Source organism: Mobula birostris, chromosome 19 (genome assembly GCF_030028105.1).
Source record: "Mobula birostris isolate sMobBir1 chromosome 19, sMobBir1.hap1, whole genome shotgun sequence".
Classification (NCBI taxonomy): Eukaryota; Metazoa; Chordata; class Chondrichthyes; order Myliobatiformes; family Myliobatidae; genus Mobula; species Mobula birostris.
Genome location: NC_092388.1, coordinates 63,965,777 through 63,987,737, shown reverse-complemented (window position 1 = coordinate 63,987,737; position 21,961 = coordinate 63,965,777). Strand labels below are relative to the sequence as shown.

Genomic DNA, 21,961 nt, shown 5'->3' with positions numbered 1-21,961 from the left:
TGGCTTGCCTGCAGAAGGCAGAGGGTCGTGGTGGAGGGAGTACATTCAGATTGGAGGATTGTAACTAGTGGTGTCCCACAAGGATCTGTTCTGGGACCTCTACTTTTCGTGATTTTTATTAACGACCTGGATGTGGGGGTAGAAGGATGGGTTGGCAAGTTTGCAGATGACACAAAGGTTGGTGGTGTTGTTGATAGTGTAGAGGATTGTCGAGGATTGCAGAGAGACATTGATAGGATGCAGAAGTGGGCTGAGAAGTGGTAGATGGAGTTCAACCTGGAGAAGTGTGAGGTGGTACACTTTGGAAGGACAAACTCCAAGGCAGAGTACAAAGTAAATGGCAGGATACTTGGTAGTGTGGAGGAGCAGAGGGATCTGCGGGTACATGTCCACAGATCCCTGAAAGTTGCCTCACAGGTAGATAGGGTAGTTAAGAAAGCTTATGGGGTGTTAGCTTTCATAAGTCGAGGGATAGAGTTTAAGAGTCACGACGTAATGATGCAGCTCTATAAAACTCTGGTTAGGCCACACTTGGAGTACTGTGTCCAGTTCTGGTCGCCTCACTATAGGAAGGATGTGGAAGCATTGGAAAGGGTACAGAGGAGATTTACCAGGAATCTGCCTGGTTTAGAGAGTATGCATTATGATCAGAGATTAAGGGATCTAGGGCTGTACTCTTTGGAGAGAAGGAGGATGAGAGGAGACATGATAGAGGTGTACAAGATATTAAGAGGAATAGATAGAGTGGATAGCCAGTGCCTCTTCCCCAGGGCACCACTGCTCAATACAAGAGGACGTGGCTTTAAGGTAAAGGGTGGGAAGTTCAAGGGGGATATTAGAGGAAGACTTTTTACTCAGAGAGTGGTTGGTGCGTGGAGTGTACTGCCTGAGTCAGTGGTGGAGGCAGATACACTTGTGAAGTTTAAGAGACTACTAGACAGGTATATGGAGGAATTTAAGGTGGGGGGTTATATGGGAGACAGGGTTTGAGGGTCAGCAGAACATTCTGGGCCGAAGAGCCTGTAATGTGCTGTACTATTTTATGTTCTATGTTCTATGTATGTACTAAATGCCATATCCTATACCTGACAACATGTTTCTGCCACTGGTCAGTTAACGAAACCATCACACGGCTACCAAAAATTTCTGTCGGCTAGAGTCATAGTTCACAGTTATGCTACTCGCCTCCAGTCTTCAGCACTCCTGAATGCTGAACAACCACTTCTCAAACCTTCAAAAATACCGTTGGCAGTAACATTATCCTCCTACTCTGGCACAATTTCCTCTCTAGAGTAGGAGAATGTGGTTCACTTCTTGAGGCAGTAGAAGCAAAAGGAATATGTGTGGAACATCTGTGTCCTTAATTCTTGTGGAAAAAACAGAGCTGACAATTATTGGTGCATCTATTATCATGACCGTGGCCAGCTGCATGGCCAAAAACTTCACAGACTACATTGCCATCATAACTAGTCGTTTTCAGTTCCCACTTCCCCCTCATCATGCAATGTTTCCTCATTGATTAGATGAAGGTGGTGTAAACATGCAAGCCTTAGTTGTCACCTTGTGCCCTTGTTCCTGCCTCTCCTCAGATACACGTGGACTATAACCTAACTAACATATTAGCAATGCTATCCGCTAAATTATGATGTGGCTTATAATTTAAGGGATAGCATAGAAGCTGGGTGTGTATGTGGTGAGGATGCTGGCTCATCAGAATGCAGAACTATTCCTGCTGAAGGAGACTGGAGTAAAGATTTTGCTGGAGCAGGTTACAGAGGGAGACTGCTGGGAATCCCATTGAAATAATTCATTCACCAGCAAGCCTGACAATGGTCTCGTATGTTAAAGAGCAGGGATATTTCAAGATCCACTTATGCAGAGCCCAAAGCTCAGCAATGTATTTTGCAGGCCACTTGTGCTTGGTATCCATGATATTTTTCAAATTATATTGTAGTGAAAGTGTGGACCAATGTCATTTTATGGTTCAACCAGAATATAACGTCTGATGTGCAATGTTCAACCTTGTCTAGTGCTTCAGTCAAACCTTTGAACACTGTTGTGCAGGTTCAGCCTGCTACCATCACAGATATGGATTACAGTGTTCAAGGGTTTGCATATTGTCCCGGAAGTCCTGAACAGATCACCAAAGTGATGACTTGGAGGACTTGAAGATAAACTCCTTTTGCCTGTCAAGAAGTTAGTATTTGTTCTTTCACTCCTGCAAATAACCCTCTGCACTTGCCATTGTTCACCTGTCAGATAAACCAGAATACTATAGGCATGACCAGACTGTGCTATCTGATAATTGGCTTTCAAGGCTCGCAACTGCCTGAGGGTCTTTAACATTCACCTGCAACTCCTTCCACCAAAGTCAGAAGACGTCTCCAACCATTGTCATACCTTTAAACTGAAAGACTATTAAAATAAGTAATGCCACAAAAAGAGAGTACATGAGTGACTGCAATAGTATAATTAGTTGTCTTTTCTATGCAACTTCATTTATATGTTTGATTTAGAATATGTATTTTCTAAGATTGTATTTTTGTGCCTACACCTGTGAACTGAGTTTATTGGTATTGCCATTAGAATCATGGAGCAGGCATAGCTGTAGAGAAAGTAGTTGACTACTTGTGTTTCTTTTCCTCCTGTTCCCACTCAAGTTCATTGTCCTCAGCTGCTCATTTTATAGCTGTTTGACAGCAAGATCGTTAACATATAGTTCACCACCAAGAGACTAGACACTACTGCCAAGTGCCTCAGAGTTCTGTCAGCATATAGTCAATCAGTGTAAGTATGTCAGTGGTCTGTTGTACTGGATGTGAAGTTCCATATCAGACTCAAGCTACTTCAACAACAGGTAGCCTTTCTCGCGCACTTGCCACCCACTCTTTGAAATGAGGTACAGAATAAAGGCAACGTGTTTGCTGATATCATGATGATTTTCCTGCAGTGTGGCATATGTGCAGTCATGATGAAGTCTACAATCATGAAAAAGCCACAAGATCTCACTGGCAAAAGATAACCAAATTGAGTTAATTGTCTTTGAAGAGTATTTCATTGATCATCTTTACATGGAGAGTGGTAGGATATTGGAAATAGCTCCAACTCAAGTCTACGTAACCTATAAAAGATCATTGTTTTGGCCATTGAGATTCTTGCCCTGCTTTGAGTCTGTCTGAGCAATATCAAATGACATCTTTCAGTGAGGTTTTCCTTATTGAATTACTAATCGTGCACATGTTGTTCATCGCTGAATCAGGTGGGAGAATTGCTCTCTCAACATCCTGGATTGATGTGGCCTATTATTGAGAGGCCTTCTCAGTCTCCCAAAAACTTTACTCTTTATGCAGGGATTGCTCCCTATGCGACTCTCTTGTCCATTTTTCCCTCACCGCTGATCTATCTCCTAGCACTTATCCTTGCAAGTGGAACAAGTGCTAGACCTGCCCCTACACCTCCTCCCTCACTACCATTCAGGGGCCCAAACAGTCCTTCCAGGGGAGGTCACACTTCACCTATGAGTCTGAGGATGTCATATACTGTGTCCAGTGCTCCCGGTGTGGCCTTCTGTATATCGGTGAGACCTGACGCACATTGGGAGACTGCTTCGCTGAGCAACTTCGCTCCATCCACCAGAAAAAGCGGAATCTCCCAGAGGCTACCCATTTTATTCCACTTCCCATTCCCATTCCAATATGTCTATCTAAGGCCTCCTGCACTGTTGTGATGAGGCCACAATCAGGTTGGAGGAACACCTTATATTCCACCTGGTAACCTTCCACCTGATAGCATGAACATCAATTTCTCGAACTTCCGGTAATAGCAGCCCCCCCCACCCCGTCACTAATCCCCATCCCCTTTTTCCTCTCTCACCTTGTTTCCTTGCCTGCCCATTGTCTCCCTCTAATGCCCCTCCCTCCTTTTCTTTCTTCCATGGCCTTCTGTCCTCTCCTCTCAGACTCCCCCTTCTCCAGCCATGTATCTCTTTAACCAATCAATTTCCCAGCTCTTTACTTCACTCCTCCCCTTCCCGGTTTCACCTATCGCCTGTGTTTCTCCCCCCCCCCACTCCCCCCAACTTTTTGCTCCTCATCTTTTTTTCTCCAGACCTGCTGAAGGTCTTGGCCTGAAATTTCGACTGTACTCTTTTCCATAGATGCTGCCTGGCCTGCAGAGTTCCTTCAGCATTTTGTTTGAGTGGCTCCTTTCATATCCTTTGTTCATCCTTTCAGAGTTGCTCCTGCACTCCCTGGGAAATACCTGCTAAAACAACCATAACTAGTGCAGAAGCTTTCAAGTTAGCAAGGAGTCCTTTACCACCTGCACACTGTTTTAGTAACCTCTTGGAACTTGAAGCAACAGTGAAAAATTACATGCATCTAGCTGATAGGCAGAATAACTCAATACAGGACTATCTTGGATAGATATCTGTTATGGTCTGGTCCATGAAGTCTGCGTTCCAGTTCATGGTCTGGTCCATGGACTCCGGACTCTGGGTCTTCCGGCTGTCCCTTGTTTCTGTTGGGCTTAATCATAGGCACCTGATGCTTGTCTTGGGGCTGGGAATATAAGTGGCCCTGGGTTCGAATGTGGTTGCTGGTTCGTCTTGTCAGTATCCCGTCCTTGCCTCCATGGGGTAAGTCAGGCTGTCTTTGTCATTACCCTGAGGCTGGACTGTTCCCTTCCCTTCCCCTTCCTTCTGGAGCCTTGCCTGCAACCTTTGTCTGGAGCCTTGCCTGCAACCTTGTCAAGTTCTACCACTGGAGCGAGACCGGAGCCTTGCTGTGTCAAGATAAGGAACTGTCTATCGTTGAGTTGGAACTGTCCCTGTGTCCACGCCTTCGCTAGGTAGGTCTGGCCATTTGCCGCTACCTAGTGTTGGGAACCGCCTCGTTGTGTTCAGCATTCTGTGTTGAACCCTGGCCCCAAGTCCTGTTCCCAGGGAGGGGTCCCGGCTCTGTGTTCCATGTCCCTGTGTTCCTGTCTCTCAAGCCCAAGGCTTCGTGTTCCCATGCTCTAGACCAAGGCTCTGTGTTTCTGTTCTCCCCAAGACCAAGGCTCAGTGTTCTGTGTTCCTTTCGTCCCAAGTCCAAGGTTCTGAGGTTCCTGCTGTCCCAAGTCCAAGACTCAGCTGTTCCTGAGTACCAAATTAAGGTTTCGTGTTCTCGTCCTGTTCATGTGCCTCGTCCTGTCCATGTGCTTCATCCTGTGCTGGAGTTCCCTCGTCTTGCCCAGGGTCTCTCATTCTGTCCTATAGCCTCGCCTAGTCCTGTCTCCCAAGACCACGTCATGTCTTCGGAGTCTGAGCCCGAGTCAAGACCTAGACCTGGGTCCTTGTCCAGTCTCTACCTCGGAGTCCGAATCCAAGCCTCATCATGTCCTCGCCTCGAAGAACCCAGCCTCGTCATGTCCCCGCCTCAAAGAACCCAAGCCTCGTCATGTCCCCGCCTCGAAGTACCCAAGCCTTGTCATGTCCTCGCCTCGAAGTACCCAAACCGTGTCCAGTCCTGTAGCCACGTCATGTCCTTGCCTAGTTCTGGGGTCCAAGCCCGAGTCAAGACCCAGGTTCTGGGTCCTTGTCCAGTCTCCGGCTCGGAGTCCAAGCCCAGGCTCCTAGTTCCCAGTTCCTTGTCCTGGACCCACTTGCCTAGCCAATGTCCTAGCCCAAGTCTGTGTTCTTGTCCCAGCTCCTTGTCTGCATCCAGTCTCATCCCTAACTCTAGTCTCTAGTCCTGTCCTGTTTCTAGTACTTCAGTGTCTGTGTCTTGCATTTGGGTCCGCTCCCAGCGCCACCCTCTTATGACAATATCTTGTTCTATATGCATGAGTTGGGCTGATGAGCCTATCTGTAGGCTAAAGTGGATGGTTCCCTTAAATTGGACTAGTTGGCAGCAGTTTGAATGATAGAGCTTGTAGCAAGGGAAATAACAGTGGGAAGGAGGGTTCCATTTTTGCAAATAAACAAGTGCCTAGGTGTGTGTTTAACAGAGAGTGATGGCTGAAATATTCGGATTTCAAAATGGAAGCATTGGTGATAATGGAAGCACTGGTCTTCTGTGCTGATAAATGTTCTGATTTACCTATTTTGTATAATTTCTGTGGAAATCACTTTTGTGCATACTAACCCCTCACCAGTGGCATCTGACATGATTTGTTGGACAGAGGTACACCCGTGCTTTGGGCAGCAGAGCTTTGCACACATTGATAAAGCCTAAAATTTGGGTATGCTGACCCTATGGTTGCCCCTTGTTTAGAAATATAAGTTTTGTGCAAGAATTAATCATGTAAATATGAGTTGCTGTATGACTTTGTTCATGTTATTGGTATAGCAATGATAAAAAAAATTGATTTCTTAAATTTATTTTGTTTTAGTAGAATTCCAAGAATCTAGACGAAAAGGGAAGTTAAGCGCATCTAAAGGTGTAAAGCGGAAGAAAGTTGTGGCTGAAAACGTGACAAAGAAAATCCCCAAGTCACCTGTGAAAGCCCTTTTAAAATTAAGTAATCATGGACAGTGTGCAGAGGCAGCCTTGTCTGTTGATGGTGTTCCAACTGCTGCTTCACCTTTAAAAAAGGAATCCTTGCTTGACCAAAATGGAGAACTGGAGAAAGAAGGAGAAATTGGGCAAGAATGTTCAGAGGAACTAAATTTTGTTGGTGAGACAACTGAAGTCCAAGCTGGAAAATCATCACAGAAAAAAATTGTGGCACAACAGAATCCAGTTGAGTCCCCAAATTGGAGTGCTCACCAACTAGAAACTGATGCAACATTGAAATTGCTGGTTACAGAGAAGTCTCCTTCACTATCCTATGAGCACCCAGAGCATCCGATTCAACGTCTGTCTTTACTGCATAAACATTGGATCATTAAAGCCGAGAACAAAAGTTGCAGTACAAATGGGAGCTCTCCTTATGCAAATTCTGCATTTGATGTCTTATTGAAAGCTATGGAGCCAGAACTGAAAACTCTTTCAAAGGTAAAATTTTCTGCAGCTGACTCAGAGTCGAAAAAAACAGATGTCAGCGTTGTATCTCTGGGAGTGTCAAGTGGAACATCAACAGTTTTTGCACAGAGCCTAAGTCAGCTTTCAGAATGTAAATCTGAATTTGTCACAGACCCACAGTACTATTCAAATGTTGCTCAAACTGTGCCCAAATCAGGGAATAGACAGCTGACAGGTCAGCCTGCATCTCACTTGCACTACCAGCAAACTCAACGTGTTTTACATGCTAAACAAGATCAACATCATGTCTTATCTCAGAGGTTTAATGGATCACCAACACACCAGCAGGATCAAGGAAAACACCATTTCCAATCACCACATGATTTAACCATGACTTCTTTAGGCCAGACTCAGACTTCTGCCATGCCATATAGGCTGCATCAAAGTCAGCTTTTGGTCAATTCAAACCAGTCAATGACAGCCTATCAACCTAATTGTGATCAAATTGGATCTGGTTATAACCAGATGCCATCTGTTGTCAATGCTGGGATGGACCAAGTGTCCAATATTGCGCTTAAGGACCAAAAGCCAAAAAAGCAGGGGAAGTATATTTGCGAGTACTGTAACCGAGCATGTGCAAAGCCTAGTGTTCTCCAAAAGCATATTCGCTCACATACTGGGGAACGGCCCTACCCTTGTGTTACATGTGGGTTTTCATTTAAGACGAAAAGTAACTTGTATAAGCACAAGAAGTCCCACGCTCATGCTATCAAACTTGGTCTTGTTCTAAGATCGGAGAGCAGCGGTACATCAGTATCACAGGAATCCGACCGAGGGCTTATTCAGTCAGACGTAGAGGAAAGCTGTGAAAGTGAGGCTGATTCCACATCAGAGGAAAAATATTTTGATCAAAAGCACTTTGAACAGGAAGCTGCACAAGTAGCTGACAATATGTCCTATTCAGAAGCAGCTGCGGCTTTCCCCTTGAGTATCTCATCATCCAGTAAACCAGTAACTAAAGTCTCTGGTTATGACACTTACGAGTCTATGGCCTTGCATGAAAGCATTGAGCCAAAAGTTACAGCTGCTTTGCCAAAAGTGGTGGTTTACCCAGTGAATATTTCTCCAGTAAGGGCTAATAGTCCACAGGTGACGGGTACAGCTCCAGAACCTGTCAATACTCCACCGCAGGCAAACCCACAGGCTGCTCAAGTAGAGTCAACTTCAATTTGGATGTCTTGGACAAAGCAAGAGACTGGGTGCAAGCAGCAGCTGGAAGTATGTCCACAAGAGGAAGAAAAGGCTCAGTCAGTGACTTCACACGCACAGCTTCAAAGACAGCAGGCCACGGAACAAGGGAAGCATCATTTGAGCCCTCGAAGTTTAGGCAGCACAGATTCTGGGTATTTCTCCCGTTCCGAAAGTGCTGATCAGCAGATGAGTCCCATCAGTCCCTTCATTAAGTCACTGCCCATCACCGAAGTTGATGCAAACAGGGTCAGTTTTCCTTGCCCTGCTCACAGCAATCAAATTATGGCCACTGATTTACAGATGAATACAGTTTCAGTTGAAAAGCAGTTCAAATCAGCAGCTCCTGTTCGTACCCAGATTGCAAGCAAAATGCTTGAAGAGCGCATTTCCAAGTTGATATCAGATAATGAAGCAGTAGTGGATGATAAGCAGCTGGATAGTGTAAAACCAAGAAGAACATCCCTTTCTAGGAGAGGAAGCATAGACTCACCAAAACCTTACACATTTAAAGACTCATTCCAGTTTGATCTACGGCCTCTTCATTCTGGAAGGAGAACAAGCTCCAGTTCTGATATTCCCAAGTCCCCCTTTACACCTACTGACAAGTCAAAACAAGTGTTTCTTCTATCTGTTCCTCCTCCATTCCCTTCTCTTGATTGTCTGCCAATTACTAGAAGTAATTCGATGCCTGCTACTCCAGCAAATTCAGCTGTACCTGCAAATACAACATCAGCTGCACACCCATTGCGAGGGAGCCAGTCATTTGATGACAAAATTTGTGGTTCGTTTAGCGATGATGTCTTTGTACCTGGACCACAGACAACAATCCATCTTGCCTATCCACGAACCCTTGTCAGACAGACTGCTGTAGAAGACTCATCAGCCAGTGAGGGGCAGAGTTTTGCTTCCACACGCTCTATGGATGAAGGTTTCCAAAGGAGCACCATGACCACAGGGGTTTTGATGCCAAGAAGCAAATCATTTGAATACAACATGCGTATGCAGGAAAAAGTGAAGAAGTCACAAGGTCGGGGGTCCATGTACGAATGTGAAACATGCCGAAACAGATATAGGAAGCTGGAGAACTTTGAAAACCACAAGAAGTTCTACTGCTCCGAGCTTCACGGGCCAAAGGTCAAACCAATCATCACAAAAGATTCGGAACATGAAGCAATATCACGCAGCATGTCACCACAATTGTTACATTATAAGATTATAGGAGCAGCAGGTGTGCTCCAGCAACCACCTAAGGTGCGGAAAAGGAGGAAAATTAAAAGTATTGGTGATGATGACGAGCTTTTACCTGCTTTAGGTACTGGGACAGACACCACAAATAAAGAATCTGCATCGGATCAGTTAAGTGCTACGTGTCATCGCAACAATTTAGGTGGAGGCAGCCAATCCATGAATGTTAGTGTGAAAAGTCTATCAGGGGAGCACCTTCAGTCAGGCAGCAAGGAGCATTCCCTGGAGGATCCAGTATCTTTTAGCAATGAAATCCAAATCAAGCCATCACCCTCACCATTGCAAGAACGAGAGTTAAGTAGGGCTAACAGTGGTGTGTCTGTAATACAACATACTAATTCATTGAGTAGGCCCTGTTCATTTGAACATTCTGAATCTGTGGATAGAAATTCTCCTGGTCCTGTGCAGGAAAAGGAAACCCATAATGAAATAATGCAGCTTTCTTTATTTGTAACTGGTAAAGAAGGTGCTTGCAGTCAGTCCAGTTCCCAAAAGCAACCCAACCCTGGGATATCAAGGGCATCAACCAGCGAATATTCGAGATCTTCTTCTGTTGATTGCTCTTCGGTGCAGCAGCTAAAATTGGTGCGCCAGCATAACATTCAGGTTCCAGAGATTTTGGTCACTGAGGAACCAGACCAGGAGCAAGACGTGCAAGGAAATGAGCAAACAGAGAAGTTTCATTGGCCTCAGAGGAGTGAGACACTATCAAATCTGCCAACAGAGAAGCTACCACCAAAGAAGAAACGAATCCGCTTAGCTGAGATGGAGCATTCATCTGGTGAATCCAGTTTTGATTCTACACTGTCAAGGAGTTTCAGTCAGGAGAGCAATCTGTCTTGTTCTAGTCTTTCAGCCTCTTTTGATAGGGAGGATGTTCCAAGGACTGAAAGTCCTTCCAAGCTGGAAACACTGGTTAAGTCATCTGAATTGGTTCTAGTTAGTCGTTCTAACACACTTGGTGTTCCCAATCCATATTACAGAGAAATGAGGCATGCTGCATCTGAACAGAATAATAGTGTATCACCATGTACAGAGGTTGCTACAGGAATTAGTAGCAAGTCATTTGATTGTGGTATCATAGCCACATCAATATCTACATCACCAAAGGTTTCAATGGAAATGATTTCAACTGTGGCTTCTGAATTAATAGCATCTGGCTCTGTCTCACTTATTGAAAGGAGAAGAGGTCCTCTTGTACGGCAGATGTCTTTGAGTATTGGCCCAGATATTCCTCAACCTCAGGTTTTGCCTTCCAATTTACTCCAGCAAAATCTAACTCTGCAGGTAGCTGCCCTGCCACAACTCAAAAGATCCTTATCAAGTAGATTATCCCCTGTGTCTTTCTTAACTTCACAGCATCAGTTGTCATGTGTGACACAACTTCAACACATAGTGCAACATCAGCCACAGCCATCAACTCAAGAAGTAAATATAAATAATCAAATCCAAATTAAACCACCTTTAGTTCAAACATCTCTTGCTCAGAAATCTGAGGTATGTTCATTGACATTAGAAAACCTAAAGGTACTGCCTGCAAAAATAGGTCCAATTATATCACTTCCTCCTGCAACTGAAGAAAATATATACGCTCCTAAATACCAGCTTGAACTTGTTCAAAGTCAATCCAGCCAGCCATATATACTTCCTAGCATTACATCCCATCTGCCAGTCATTCCCTTATCTATTCCTCTCACTCTAGGATCAAGTGGGGTAACTTCAACTATTTCAACCAAGTCCTTGGAGATTATTTCCAATTTGTATTTGGTTCCTCCATTCCCACCTATCCACCCTGACCACATGTCCAATCAGCTACAGCCTGGAGCTTCTCTGGTCATCCAGAGTGGGAAACCCACTTTTAACACTGCTATTCATTCAACATTGCCTCAGATTCTGGTCACACAAGATCAAACAAACCAGCAAGCTCTGGTGATTTGTAAATTTGATGATCAAATACATTCGAACACTGCCAAGGAAATGCTTTCAGGATCAAAGGACTATCTGGAAACCCAAGAAAATAAAATGTCTTCTGTTTCTGAAAACTGTTATGCCATTAACGAAAGCAGAACTGCACTTGTATCAAGTGGATCGGAAATGCCTTCTGACTGTCTACTTGCACAAGAACCTACTGGTACTAGTAAACGCATGCTATCACCAGCAAATAGTTTAGATATTGCAATGGAAAAACATCAGAAACGGGTTAAGGATGAAAGTGGATCTTCAAGTAGTGGTAAAGTGACACCTGTGCTGTTACAAAACACCAAATCTGCTGAAATTACTAAATTGAAGAAGCCAGTATTAGTGAGGCAGCACTGCACAACTGATCATGCCGAGAGCACGCTGCCTATTGAGCAAGAATGTACTCTGAAAAACAACTCTCAAATTGTAGACCTCAACAGCTCGCCAGCAAAGCCTTTTCATGAGCTGCCAGTTCTTTCAGGAGAAGCTTTGGACTCTGAAGGTTCTCCCTCTTCTTCAGGGACAGTTATTCAAAAATCACCTATAATCACATTCTCTCGCTCCCTACAAGCTAGTACTACTTTGTTGAAGTCACTCACTAATACTCAGGTTGATGTATCTGCATCAAGTAATGAGCAAGTTCAACTAGCAAACAATCAAGCCCAAGTAAAAGCGAGAGCTTCCTTTCCAGTTGCAAGTACACGAGATGTACAAAGCGCAACACTTTCCACTCTAAAGACTTCAACGAGATTTAGTTGGTGTTATCTGAAAAAGTGCAAGCCATTACATACTCAGCAAGTGGACAAAAAGTTGTCTGCATATTCAACTTGGCATGTCAGCCCTCATAATCCCAATCCACTGGGGCTACCAACTAAAGTTATACTTGGTCTTCTCAATCCAAAGCAGAAGATTAAAAAAATGATGTATACACAAGCAAAAAACACACTGAATCAGTCTGACATATTGGTATCATCAAGCATGTGGAAAGCTGATAAATCCAAGGTATTAACAATTTTGCTTGCTCAATCTATTTTTGCTTTGCGAACAATTTGGCAGAGAAAGCTGTATGACTTGAAGGCCAGTATGGGATAAGCTTAGATGTTGAAGCCATCAGTTTAGAGAGGATTTGATGGAGGTATTAATGCAATGAAAAATGACTGCTTACAATTTCCTCTTGTTAAATATTGGGAAGGCCATTACCATTGTTTTCAGGCTTCATAATAAAATTCTAATACCTAACCACTCTATCCCTCTCTATGAAAACCACTTGAGACTGAAGCTTGATATCCTGTTGGACACTGAAATGAGCTTCCAACAGCATTTCTGAGTCATTCAGACTGCCTATTTCTGCCTCCATAGTATTGCCCATCTCTGGTCCGATCTCACCTCATCTGCTATTCAAGCCCTCATAGGTGCCTTTATTACCAAAAGACTTGCTTGTTTCAAACTGTGTTGGCCAACCGCTATTATTATGAGGTCATTCCAAACTCTGCTAATGATCAGAACCCACACGGCCCTGTTTAATAGCTAAATTGACTCCCCATCAAGCAGTTCCTTGAATAAAATTTTTCATCCTTGTTTCTAATTTCTTCTGTTTCATAATTCCTTTCATCCTTAATCCTATGTACCTCTCTAAGGAACATAAGAGTTCCTGAGCATTGCATTATTAATCACACAATCACTGGCAGCTAAGCTTTCCATTGCCAGGTTCTCAAGTTCCCTTCATGAATCTATGCACATCTTACTCTTCAGCTATTCAAGATGCCTCTTAAAATTGACTTCTTTATACTAAGTTCTTACTCTCTTCAAAGGTTTCAAAGGTGCATTTAATGTCAGAGAGATGTATACAATATACATCCATTTTCTTCGCAACCATCCACGAAATCAGAGAAGTGCCCCAAAAAGTGAATGATAGTTAAATGTTAGAACCCTAAAGCTCCCCCACCCACGTATAAGCAGCAGCAATGATCCCCCCCTTCCCCACCAAGCACTCAAGTGTGCAGCAAAGCATCAATAAAGACACAGACTTCAGTACCCCAAAGACTATTCGTTCACCTGATAATTCGACATACAACAGGTTCTCTCTTTCCCTAATAAGGGAAAAAGAGCTGTCCCCGTTTCACAGCGAGAGGGGAGACATAACAAACAACTCACTGATTTACAATGTTAAAAGTCTGTTGCGTCATTTTTTTCTGAGCTCTGCCCAAAGAACTCAGGTCTAGCTAGCTGCTTTCAATCTTCCCACGACACACCAGTTTCCTGCAGAGGCACCGACCTCGAGTCTGCCTGCCTCCAGAGCCATGAAATCCTGGAACCCTGAAGGCACACTAGTCTTCTAGGCCGCATCCTTGGTATATCGAATAGCGGCCAGTTGTGAGACCCCGAGAGCAAGTCCCATACCCACAAAGAACCGAAGTCAGCGTGTAACTCCAGGTCAGGGTCTTCCAGAGAACCCTGAAAAGGAAGAAAATAGAGATTTAAAAGGTAGAAATAGAGCTGTTTGTGAAGGTGCAGGCAAAGGAGTCGCTGTTAGGCACCATCGTCCTCCTAAGCTCCTCTTGCTCTTCATCTTCCTCAGCAATAATTTCATTGCACCACATGTTTTTACTTGGTATTATGGTAATAACAAGCAGAATAAATAAACATTTGAAAACTGAATTAGTGAATTGGTCTCCTGTGGTACAGCTCAAGGTGATTCAATCAATTGTCTGATAGCCTTATATTAATAACAAGTTAGTGGGTGAAAGAATAATATCAGAGCTAAAGATCAGCAGCAACTAAAGTCCAATTTGCTTTTTCCTAAAAATTATATTTTTATTTAAGTAGTATTTAGAAGTGTATTTAAAAAGATCTTTACGGGTTATTCACTGTTCATGCCGTATTCTGGAAAGTGTATACAGGAGCTTTTATGTTTTTACTCTGTTCTTTTTTGAAAACCCAGGACGAGCAGCAAAGAAGTATGCAGTTGAAGGCAGTTATCTGGTAAACAAATATTCAGAAGTAGAATTGGTTTTAGCTGTACTTGTTAGGTAGTCCTGGCCTCTGGTAGAAGTGACTGGGTTATTATTGTCACAAGTATGGAAGTATAGTGAAACACTTCCGTTTGTATGCCATCCAAGCAGATGATTCCATATGTTGAGGTAGTATCAGTTACAAAGGCCAAGGATAAGGTAGTTTAGGAGATCAAGAGTTCATCTTTATCATATAAAAGATACATTTAAGTCTTGTAGTAATGGGGAAGAAGATGTCCTTGAGCCAGATGGTACATGTTTTTAAGCTTTTGTACCTACTTCTTGAAGGGAAAAGAAGAGAGAATGACCAGAGTGAAAGGGATCCTTGGTTATGTTGGAAGTAGGATAGGTTTGACACCACTGAAGCTGGATTGCATGATCTTCGGAGCATTTTGGGTCCTTTGATTTGACATCATTGTGTAGGCCAAACCTGACATTTGAATGAAAGAAAGTAAAAGCATCTGTTGTACATTTTTGACCTTTAGATGTGGCAAAGGATTTAGCAGGCAACTAATTGAGTTTACAACTAAAAAAATAACTTGCTGAAAGGACTTAGTGGGTCAAACAGTGGAGACTAAAGGATAGTTTTGAGTCAAGGTCCCCTGCATCAGGACTGGGAATGTAGAAGAAAATGCCCTGTATATAGATGTGAGCGAGACTGTTGGATGATGGGTAAAACCAGACAGGGAGTAGTAATGGCAGATGGGACCAGGTGAGGGGACAAGGATATTGTGGAAACAATGACTTGTGGGCGAGAGATGGAAACATAAGAAGAAATTTACAGATAGAGCCAGGTAGGGGAAGGCTGTTGAAGGGTAGAGGTAGAGACTGACATGTGATAGCTGATACCAGTTAAGGGAGGGGTAATGGGCAGATGGAACCAGGTTTGGAATGGGGGGTGGTGAGTATGATGAGACTGCATACATAACAAGGGAGAGAGAAATGGAAAAGGTGAACAAAAGGGGAAAGACCCTGGCTGGATTAGTGGGTGTGGAAAGGGGCCATAGGGAAATGGGTTACCTGAAAAAGAGTGTTCAAACCATCGGGCTGTAGGATACTGAAGCAGAATATGAGGTGTTATTCTTCTAGTGTGAGTTTGGTCTTAGTGTGCAATGGACAGGGCAGTGGAAAGACAGGTCGGAATGGATATTCAAACAATGGCTTTGAAAATCTAACTATAGCTGCAATGCATGAAAATGTAGCTAATAGCATGCACACAGTCTGACAAGCAGCAAAGAAATGCATGATTGTAGGTTGTAGTCAAGTTAGTTGAAGGATAAACATTGGAAGTTCAGAGCTCCACTATAAATACTGCTGTAGGATCTTTAACTCCCATCTGAGAGGCCAGATGTTGATTCAGTATGATAGTACAGTAATCTCTCGATGCTCATTGATGGAGGAATCCAGATAATAAACTCAACAAATCAATCCCTTCAAATCCTGAGAGAGATGTGAAAGCAGATAACATTGATTCATTCATATTGAAGTCAAGTTTGGAGTACCACGTGAGCACATTAAAAAAGGCTATAATTGTTAGCATTCTTCTGTCTCAAAAGATGGTGGGTAGCACACAGGGAAAAGTCAGCTTGTGGTGGTGCAGAAACAGTAATTCCCATGTTGTACCAAAGTCTTGCGTCATCATTGTAGTGACCTCTGCAGGGTGCTACAAGCCTGGGCAGGCGATATAGAGACCTTGGGCTGCCAGACAAGATCCTTCTGCCCAGTCTGCCTCACAGACTGCATTGTATATTGCAGCGCCCCAGGCCGCAGCAACGCTGCTATAGGGACCAAAGGTGTCCCAGGCCCCCGAAGGAGGACGAGTATAGTGGAGAGCAGACAAGCCCAACAGCCAGCAGAGCAAGCTGTTATGATAAGTATAGCACACTTAAGAACAACAATATTCCCAAAGGCACTCAGATGTTTCTCACCTCGTTAATTGTCACTGTTAGTTAACATTTCAGTAATTGTGGCATCACATAAACAGTAGAATGGTAACAGGCAAATTTGGTCTATTTTTGTCCTGATACAGAAATTATCATTAGTTACATTATCATTACTTTGACAAATTTATTATAAGTTCCAAAGTGAGGTTATTTGTTATTCAGTATTTCAATTATAGCACAATACAATGAAGTGCTCTTAACTGAGGTACCCTAACCTAACTTGTCCCTTATTTCAATTTTGCTTCATAATACCTCCTAACTAAAATAAGCATTTGTTATTGTTACACGAGGTCTGCACAAGCTGAAAATCTTCAGCAACACATGCAAGATGCTAGAGGAACTCAACAAGTCAGGTAGCGTCTGTGGAGTGGAATAAATAGTCAATGTTTTGGGGCAAGGCCTTTCATTAGGACTCGAAAAAAGATCTTGGCTCAAAATGTCAACTGTTCATTCCCCTTCATCACAGCTGCCTGACTGGCTGAGTTCCTTCAGCATTTTGTGTGTGTTGTCCAAGGGTTTTTTATTGACTCAATATTGCAACGGCTTGCCAGAAATTCATAAAGGCATTTTAGATTATTTATCTTAATGAGATTACTGGCCATCTGATGTTTAGTTATTGGGCCTCTCTTAAAAGCTGAATAAAGTAACCAAGGTTCAGTAAAACAAAGAATCTGATTGTTATTCAAATGCTGATTTGTTAAAAGAGTCGTTGTCCAGCCTCTAAAGCAGTTATCAGCAATTGTGGTCATTCTGGATAATACCCTGTGCAAGGAAAATGTGTAAATGAAAGACTGGGTACACAAAAAGTGTTCACTTTGAGGATTTAAATGTAAAACCATTGTCAGCGTAGATGCATGAAAGATTTGATTGTGTGCATAAATACTTTGCAAGAGGGAAGTATGGTTACAGTAAAATCTGTGAAAGTATTTCAGATAACTATCCAGTTCTTAAAATTCATAAATATCATGCAATTATTTTTGTGTCCTGGACTGTCTCGTCAAAATTATATCCAGTCTGTCCATACCCACCCAGTTACACAATTACCTTTAATTCCTGGCATTCTTGCTGTTACCAATAATGACTTGCATCAGATCTGAGGTTGGAGAGAGACGCTCCCTATATTGTGATCCATTAACATAAAACTAGAAATGACTGAATTAATGGTCAGTTAAAATGCTGAACCCTAATCACATGATTATTACCAATTGAGCATATAATTTGAATTGTCTCTTCAATGAGTATTGAGAAATTACTGTACTGTCAATCACATATGGCCCCTCAGGTGTGATTTAAAGATGCCACAGCACTTTCTATAGTGAAACTTTCCTTCCAGCCATTGTTTATCCTTCAGCCAACTTCATTACAATCATATGATATGTGTCTGTGGGATCATATGCTGTGTGTGGAACTTTGCTGCATGCTTTTAGCTACTTGTTTCTGCAGTACAACCATCGTCAGATTTCCAAAGCAAACTGTTGCCTGTTGGCTTTAACGCGTCCAGAGGTTATAAGTCTTTCTTTCTTTCATTGTGCAAAAATTAATGTAGGTTTGAATGAATCAGAGAATGAAATACAGGGCTCCAGTGTAATTTTTGACATGACTGAGAAATGAGTTTTGATATTTAGAGCTCTGGCACCAGTAGTGCCAGAGTACTCTGGGACAGCTCCACTTAAACCAGACCAGGTCCAGTGTGATGACAAATAGGATAGCAAGAACGTTAAATTAATAATGGTGGGTGAGTGTGTGTGAGAGTAGTCAGCACTCAGATGAGGGAAAAGTCACAGGCTCAAAGGAAGCAGCCATGACTATACGAACAAAATGGCATATGGACAATAATAAGCCAAATAAGACAGGAAGGGTCTGAAAGCATAATGGTAAAGGTGAAAAAGTAAACAAAAATAATTCAAAGAAATGTGCTTAAGGTATGTGTACAAAAATGGCACAAATACGACAAATGGATTTGAACTAATAATTGTTAGGGAAATACATGATGGCCATGTCTAGAAATTAAGTATTCCAAATTAATGAGATTCAAGAGAGCTGACAAAATGATAAAAGTGCCAGACAAGAGAGAACTCTGATGTTAAAAAATAATGTAAGATCGGTAGTTGAGAACAAATTTAATAAATATGGTTGGAAATAAGATATAATTATCTAGAAATTCAATTATCTGATGTTGTTTGACTCTGTTATACAACTGAAAATCATTTTTTCCCCTCCAGGGTGAAATGTGGTAATGACCATTTGCATTTTATCTCTTTGTTGTTGTAGTCTTCTGAGTGCCCTGGATTTGTACTTTCCTTGCACTTTTATGTAAGCCTTTTCTTTTAGTCTAATAATGCATTTAAATTCAGTGATATTCTAGCCACTATTAAATATTAATCATTATGTTGCTTAATAGTAGCTCTTATTTCTATTTTATAATTACTGCTGAATATGTTGCTTCTTTGTTTTGGACAGACGCTCGGCAACCGAACGTTTGCAATTGGTGAACACAACAGCAAAGACAAGTTTGAAAGCCAAGTCAGTGACCCTGACAAAGAGCATGGCTCCAATGAACCCAGGCGAATTAAGATCTTCGATGGGGGGCAAGTTTACATTTAAACACTTGTTACTTACACCGATACAAAATAAGGATTTGCATTGCAGTATAGTAAAACTGTTCCTGTAGTCTGTGTTCTGTCCTATCTTAAAAACTGTTATGATGTTTCCCACTCAGAGTACCACATTAGCACTTGAAGGAACTGCAGGATTTAGCATGCATATATGCCAATTAAGCACTATTTCTATTCCTGAATTTTTAAGTACGCATTTTCCTTGCCCAGTATTCAGTTACACTAAAATAATAAGCTGCAGTGGGATGGTTTGCTAGCATATGAAAATCGCTTGATTGCAAAGATAAAGGAAAATAGTTCGGGTAGTTTCATCAAATTCAAAGAATTGCTAATTCCACAGTAGAAAAGTAAGGTCATGAGACTGCTTGGAGGGACAAATAGTGTTTGAGCATCACTGATGTAAGAACTAAAAGGCAAAGTACCACTTGTTTGTGAGAGGTCATCAGCAAATGTAAAGCATGAGGAAATTAAGCCAGTGTTCTGATTCACAACATTGAATGGTTTCCTATGATGATAAGATGAACTCTGGACTTCACAATCTACCTCGTTATGATCATGCACATTATTGTCTACCTTCACTGCACTTTCTCTGTAGCTGTTACACTGTACAATGTTGCTGTAGCTTCATTGTGTTGTTTTAAATTGTACGTCTTCAATGCACTGCTTTTCACTGTACCTCAGTACATGTGACAATAAATTATCAATTTCAAATCCAAAGGAATGAACTAACAGAGACAAGAAACAGAGGGATGACACACACAAAATGCTGGAGGAACTCAGCAGGCCAGGCAGCACCTATGGAAAAGAGTAAACAGTCGAACGCTTCAGGCCGAGACGCTTTTACAAACGACATTACCAACCTAATAGACTGACTTGGAGGAGCTGTTCTTCAGGAGACCCATAGCCATGCTGGGAGACAAAGAGCACGTACAATCATCCTGAACGTCATCTACAGTTGTCATTTTCTTTACCTCAACTTCTGTCTGGGTTTTGCCAAAGAGATAGCAAGGGTTTGTGAATGAACTAAATGTAAGTGCAAAAAGATGATAGCGACTGGATTTGTTTGTCAGTTACATGGTATGTAAAGTCCCCCCATGATGACATTAGCCAGAATGACCAGCCAGTCAGATTTACAATTACTGACCCATAGGCCCTTCAGTCCAGTGAGTCCATGCTGACTGTAAAGCGCCCATTTACATGAATGCTGTTTTATTCTCCCTATATTTCCAACAACTCTCCCCAGATTCTCAGTTACGACTTGGCCAACTTACAGCAGCCAATTAACCTACCAATCCACAAGTCTTTGGAACATTGAAGGAAACTGGAGCAGATAGAGGAAAGCCACACAGTCACTTGGATAAATTCTACAAACTCCACACGGGCAGCGCATGAGGTCAGCATTGAATTGGAGTTGCTGGTCTGTGAGGCAGCAGCTGAACTAGCTTTTCCACTGTACTGTTCATCATAGCTGGTCAATCTGAAGCCTTGGTTAATTACAAAGATTTTATTCTGTCAACGTCACTCAGTGTGCAAAGGCAGCTCACATAGCAGTGCCCCAGATTTCCTGTCAGCCACTGAGTTTTCATCTGTGGAAGTCTTTCAGCCTTGTTCCGTTGCAACCTGAGTACAACCTCAACTGAAATTAGTTTAATTTGGAATCATGTTTGGGCCACGGGGCCTTATTACTATGCTGTACTGATCTATGTTCTATGGTAGCTGATTGCTCCTTTGAGGAACTGCACCACGTAACATCAGGAAATTTACAAAGCACATAATTTGTGCCACTATGCCATCTTTCTGTTCAAATTGTTTTCCAGGTGAATGTACCTTTCAGTATATTGTAAGGCATTACAGGCTACCTGTAATGTAGCTTGATGTTGAGCTGCCTCTCTGGATAGTGAATCAATTAGTCACTAAGATTCTCATACATGCATGCATTCTTAGTAATATAGCATTGCTGATGAGATCATGGATAAGATCGATAAACCTTGGTATTCAGATGACAGATAAGCGGACACTAAAGAAGGTAATTCACCTGTGAGTAGATAAAGAAACATTTCAATAACTCACTCAAGTCATCCTTGAATAATTTTGGCATTGACCTTGATTCTTTGGAAAGATCTTGCTAATTATTACATCTGTTGATGGCTCATCCATATTGCAGCTACTGTACATTGTGTGTGTGCAGAGGAGAAATCCGAATACTGACCAGAAGTGCAAACAGCATGAATCACTCAGCAACATAACATCTACTCTAATGATACAACCCAAAGAGGCACCTTTGCTTAATGTGCCACAGACAAATTAGATTACACATTTATGCTATCAGCAAAGGCATGTTCATAGAAATCAGCCAACCTATATTGTCCAGGTCAAGGGTATCAAAAAGAAGAGAACATAGCTTAAATGTGAGAAAGAATTTTAAAGGGAATCTGAGGAGTCGACTTATTTTAAACAGAGAATATTTTTCCAGAGAATGTGGTAGAATCAGATGCAATTACAACATTAAAGTGGCCTTTAGAGAGACAGGCAAAATATAGAAGGATATGACCCTAATGTAGACAATGGGATTAGTGCAGAAGTTCATGGATGAAGCAAGCTAAAGGGTCTGTTTCTGTGCTGTATGATTACCATTACATTCGCAGTGCTTCTACAGAAAAACCATTACACTACCACTGAAACCTTTTCCAGGGTGTTACACAAGCATAACTTTCTCTGTTTAGTCTTTTCAAGTGAAAAGTTCCAGCTTTTAGTAATTTTGTTTACTTGGACACTTAAATTCTCTTACTCTTGCATAGTTTCTAGACTCTTGCCATTTGGTAATTGCTTTTAGTTGCCTTTCTTTAACTCAAAGTGAATGATAACATACATTCTCGTATTTTTATGCACTTTATGAGATTTGTTCTTTTGTTGTTGCACTGTCTGGCACAGTCAGTATGTCTGGTGACTATTAAGAGCACAGAACATTAAAGAACAGTGCAGGCCCTTCAGTC

At 42.2% G+C, this 21,961-nt stretch overlaps 1 protein-coding gene across 10 annotated transcripts in view; it reads left to right on the top strand.

Annotated features, from left to right (window-relative positions):
• Positions 1-21,961, top strand: part of LOC140212656 (zinc finger protein 40-like) — a 272,216-nt gene that overhangs the window by 166,365 nt on the left and 83,890 nt on the right. For 9 of the 10 annotated variants that reach the window (XM_072283743.1, XM_072283744.1, XM_072283741.1 and 6 more), the window contains 2 exons: positions 6,373-12,401; positions 18,814-18,941. In XM_072283743.1, the coding sequence (XP_072139844.1) occupies positions 6,373-12,401; positions 18,814-18,941 (6,157 nt within the window). The remainder of the gene's footprint in view (positions 1-6,372; positions 12,402-18,813; positions 18,942-21,961) is intronic. The other variant, XM_072283746.1, reaches the window with a different exon arrangement.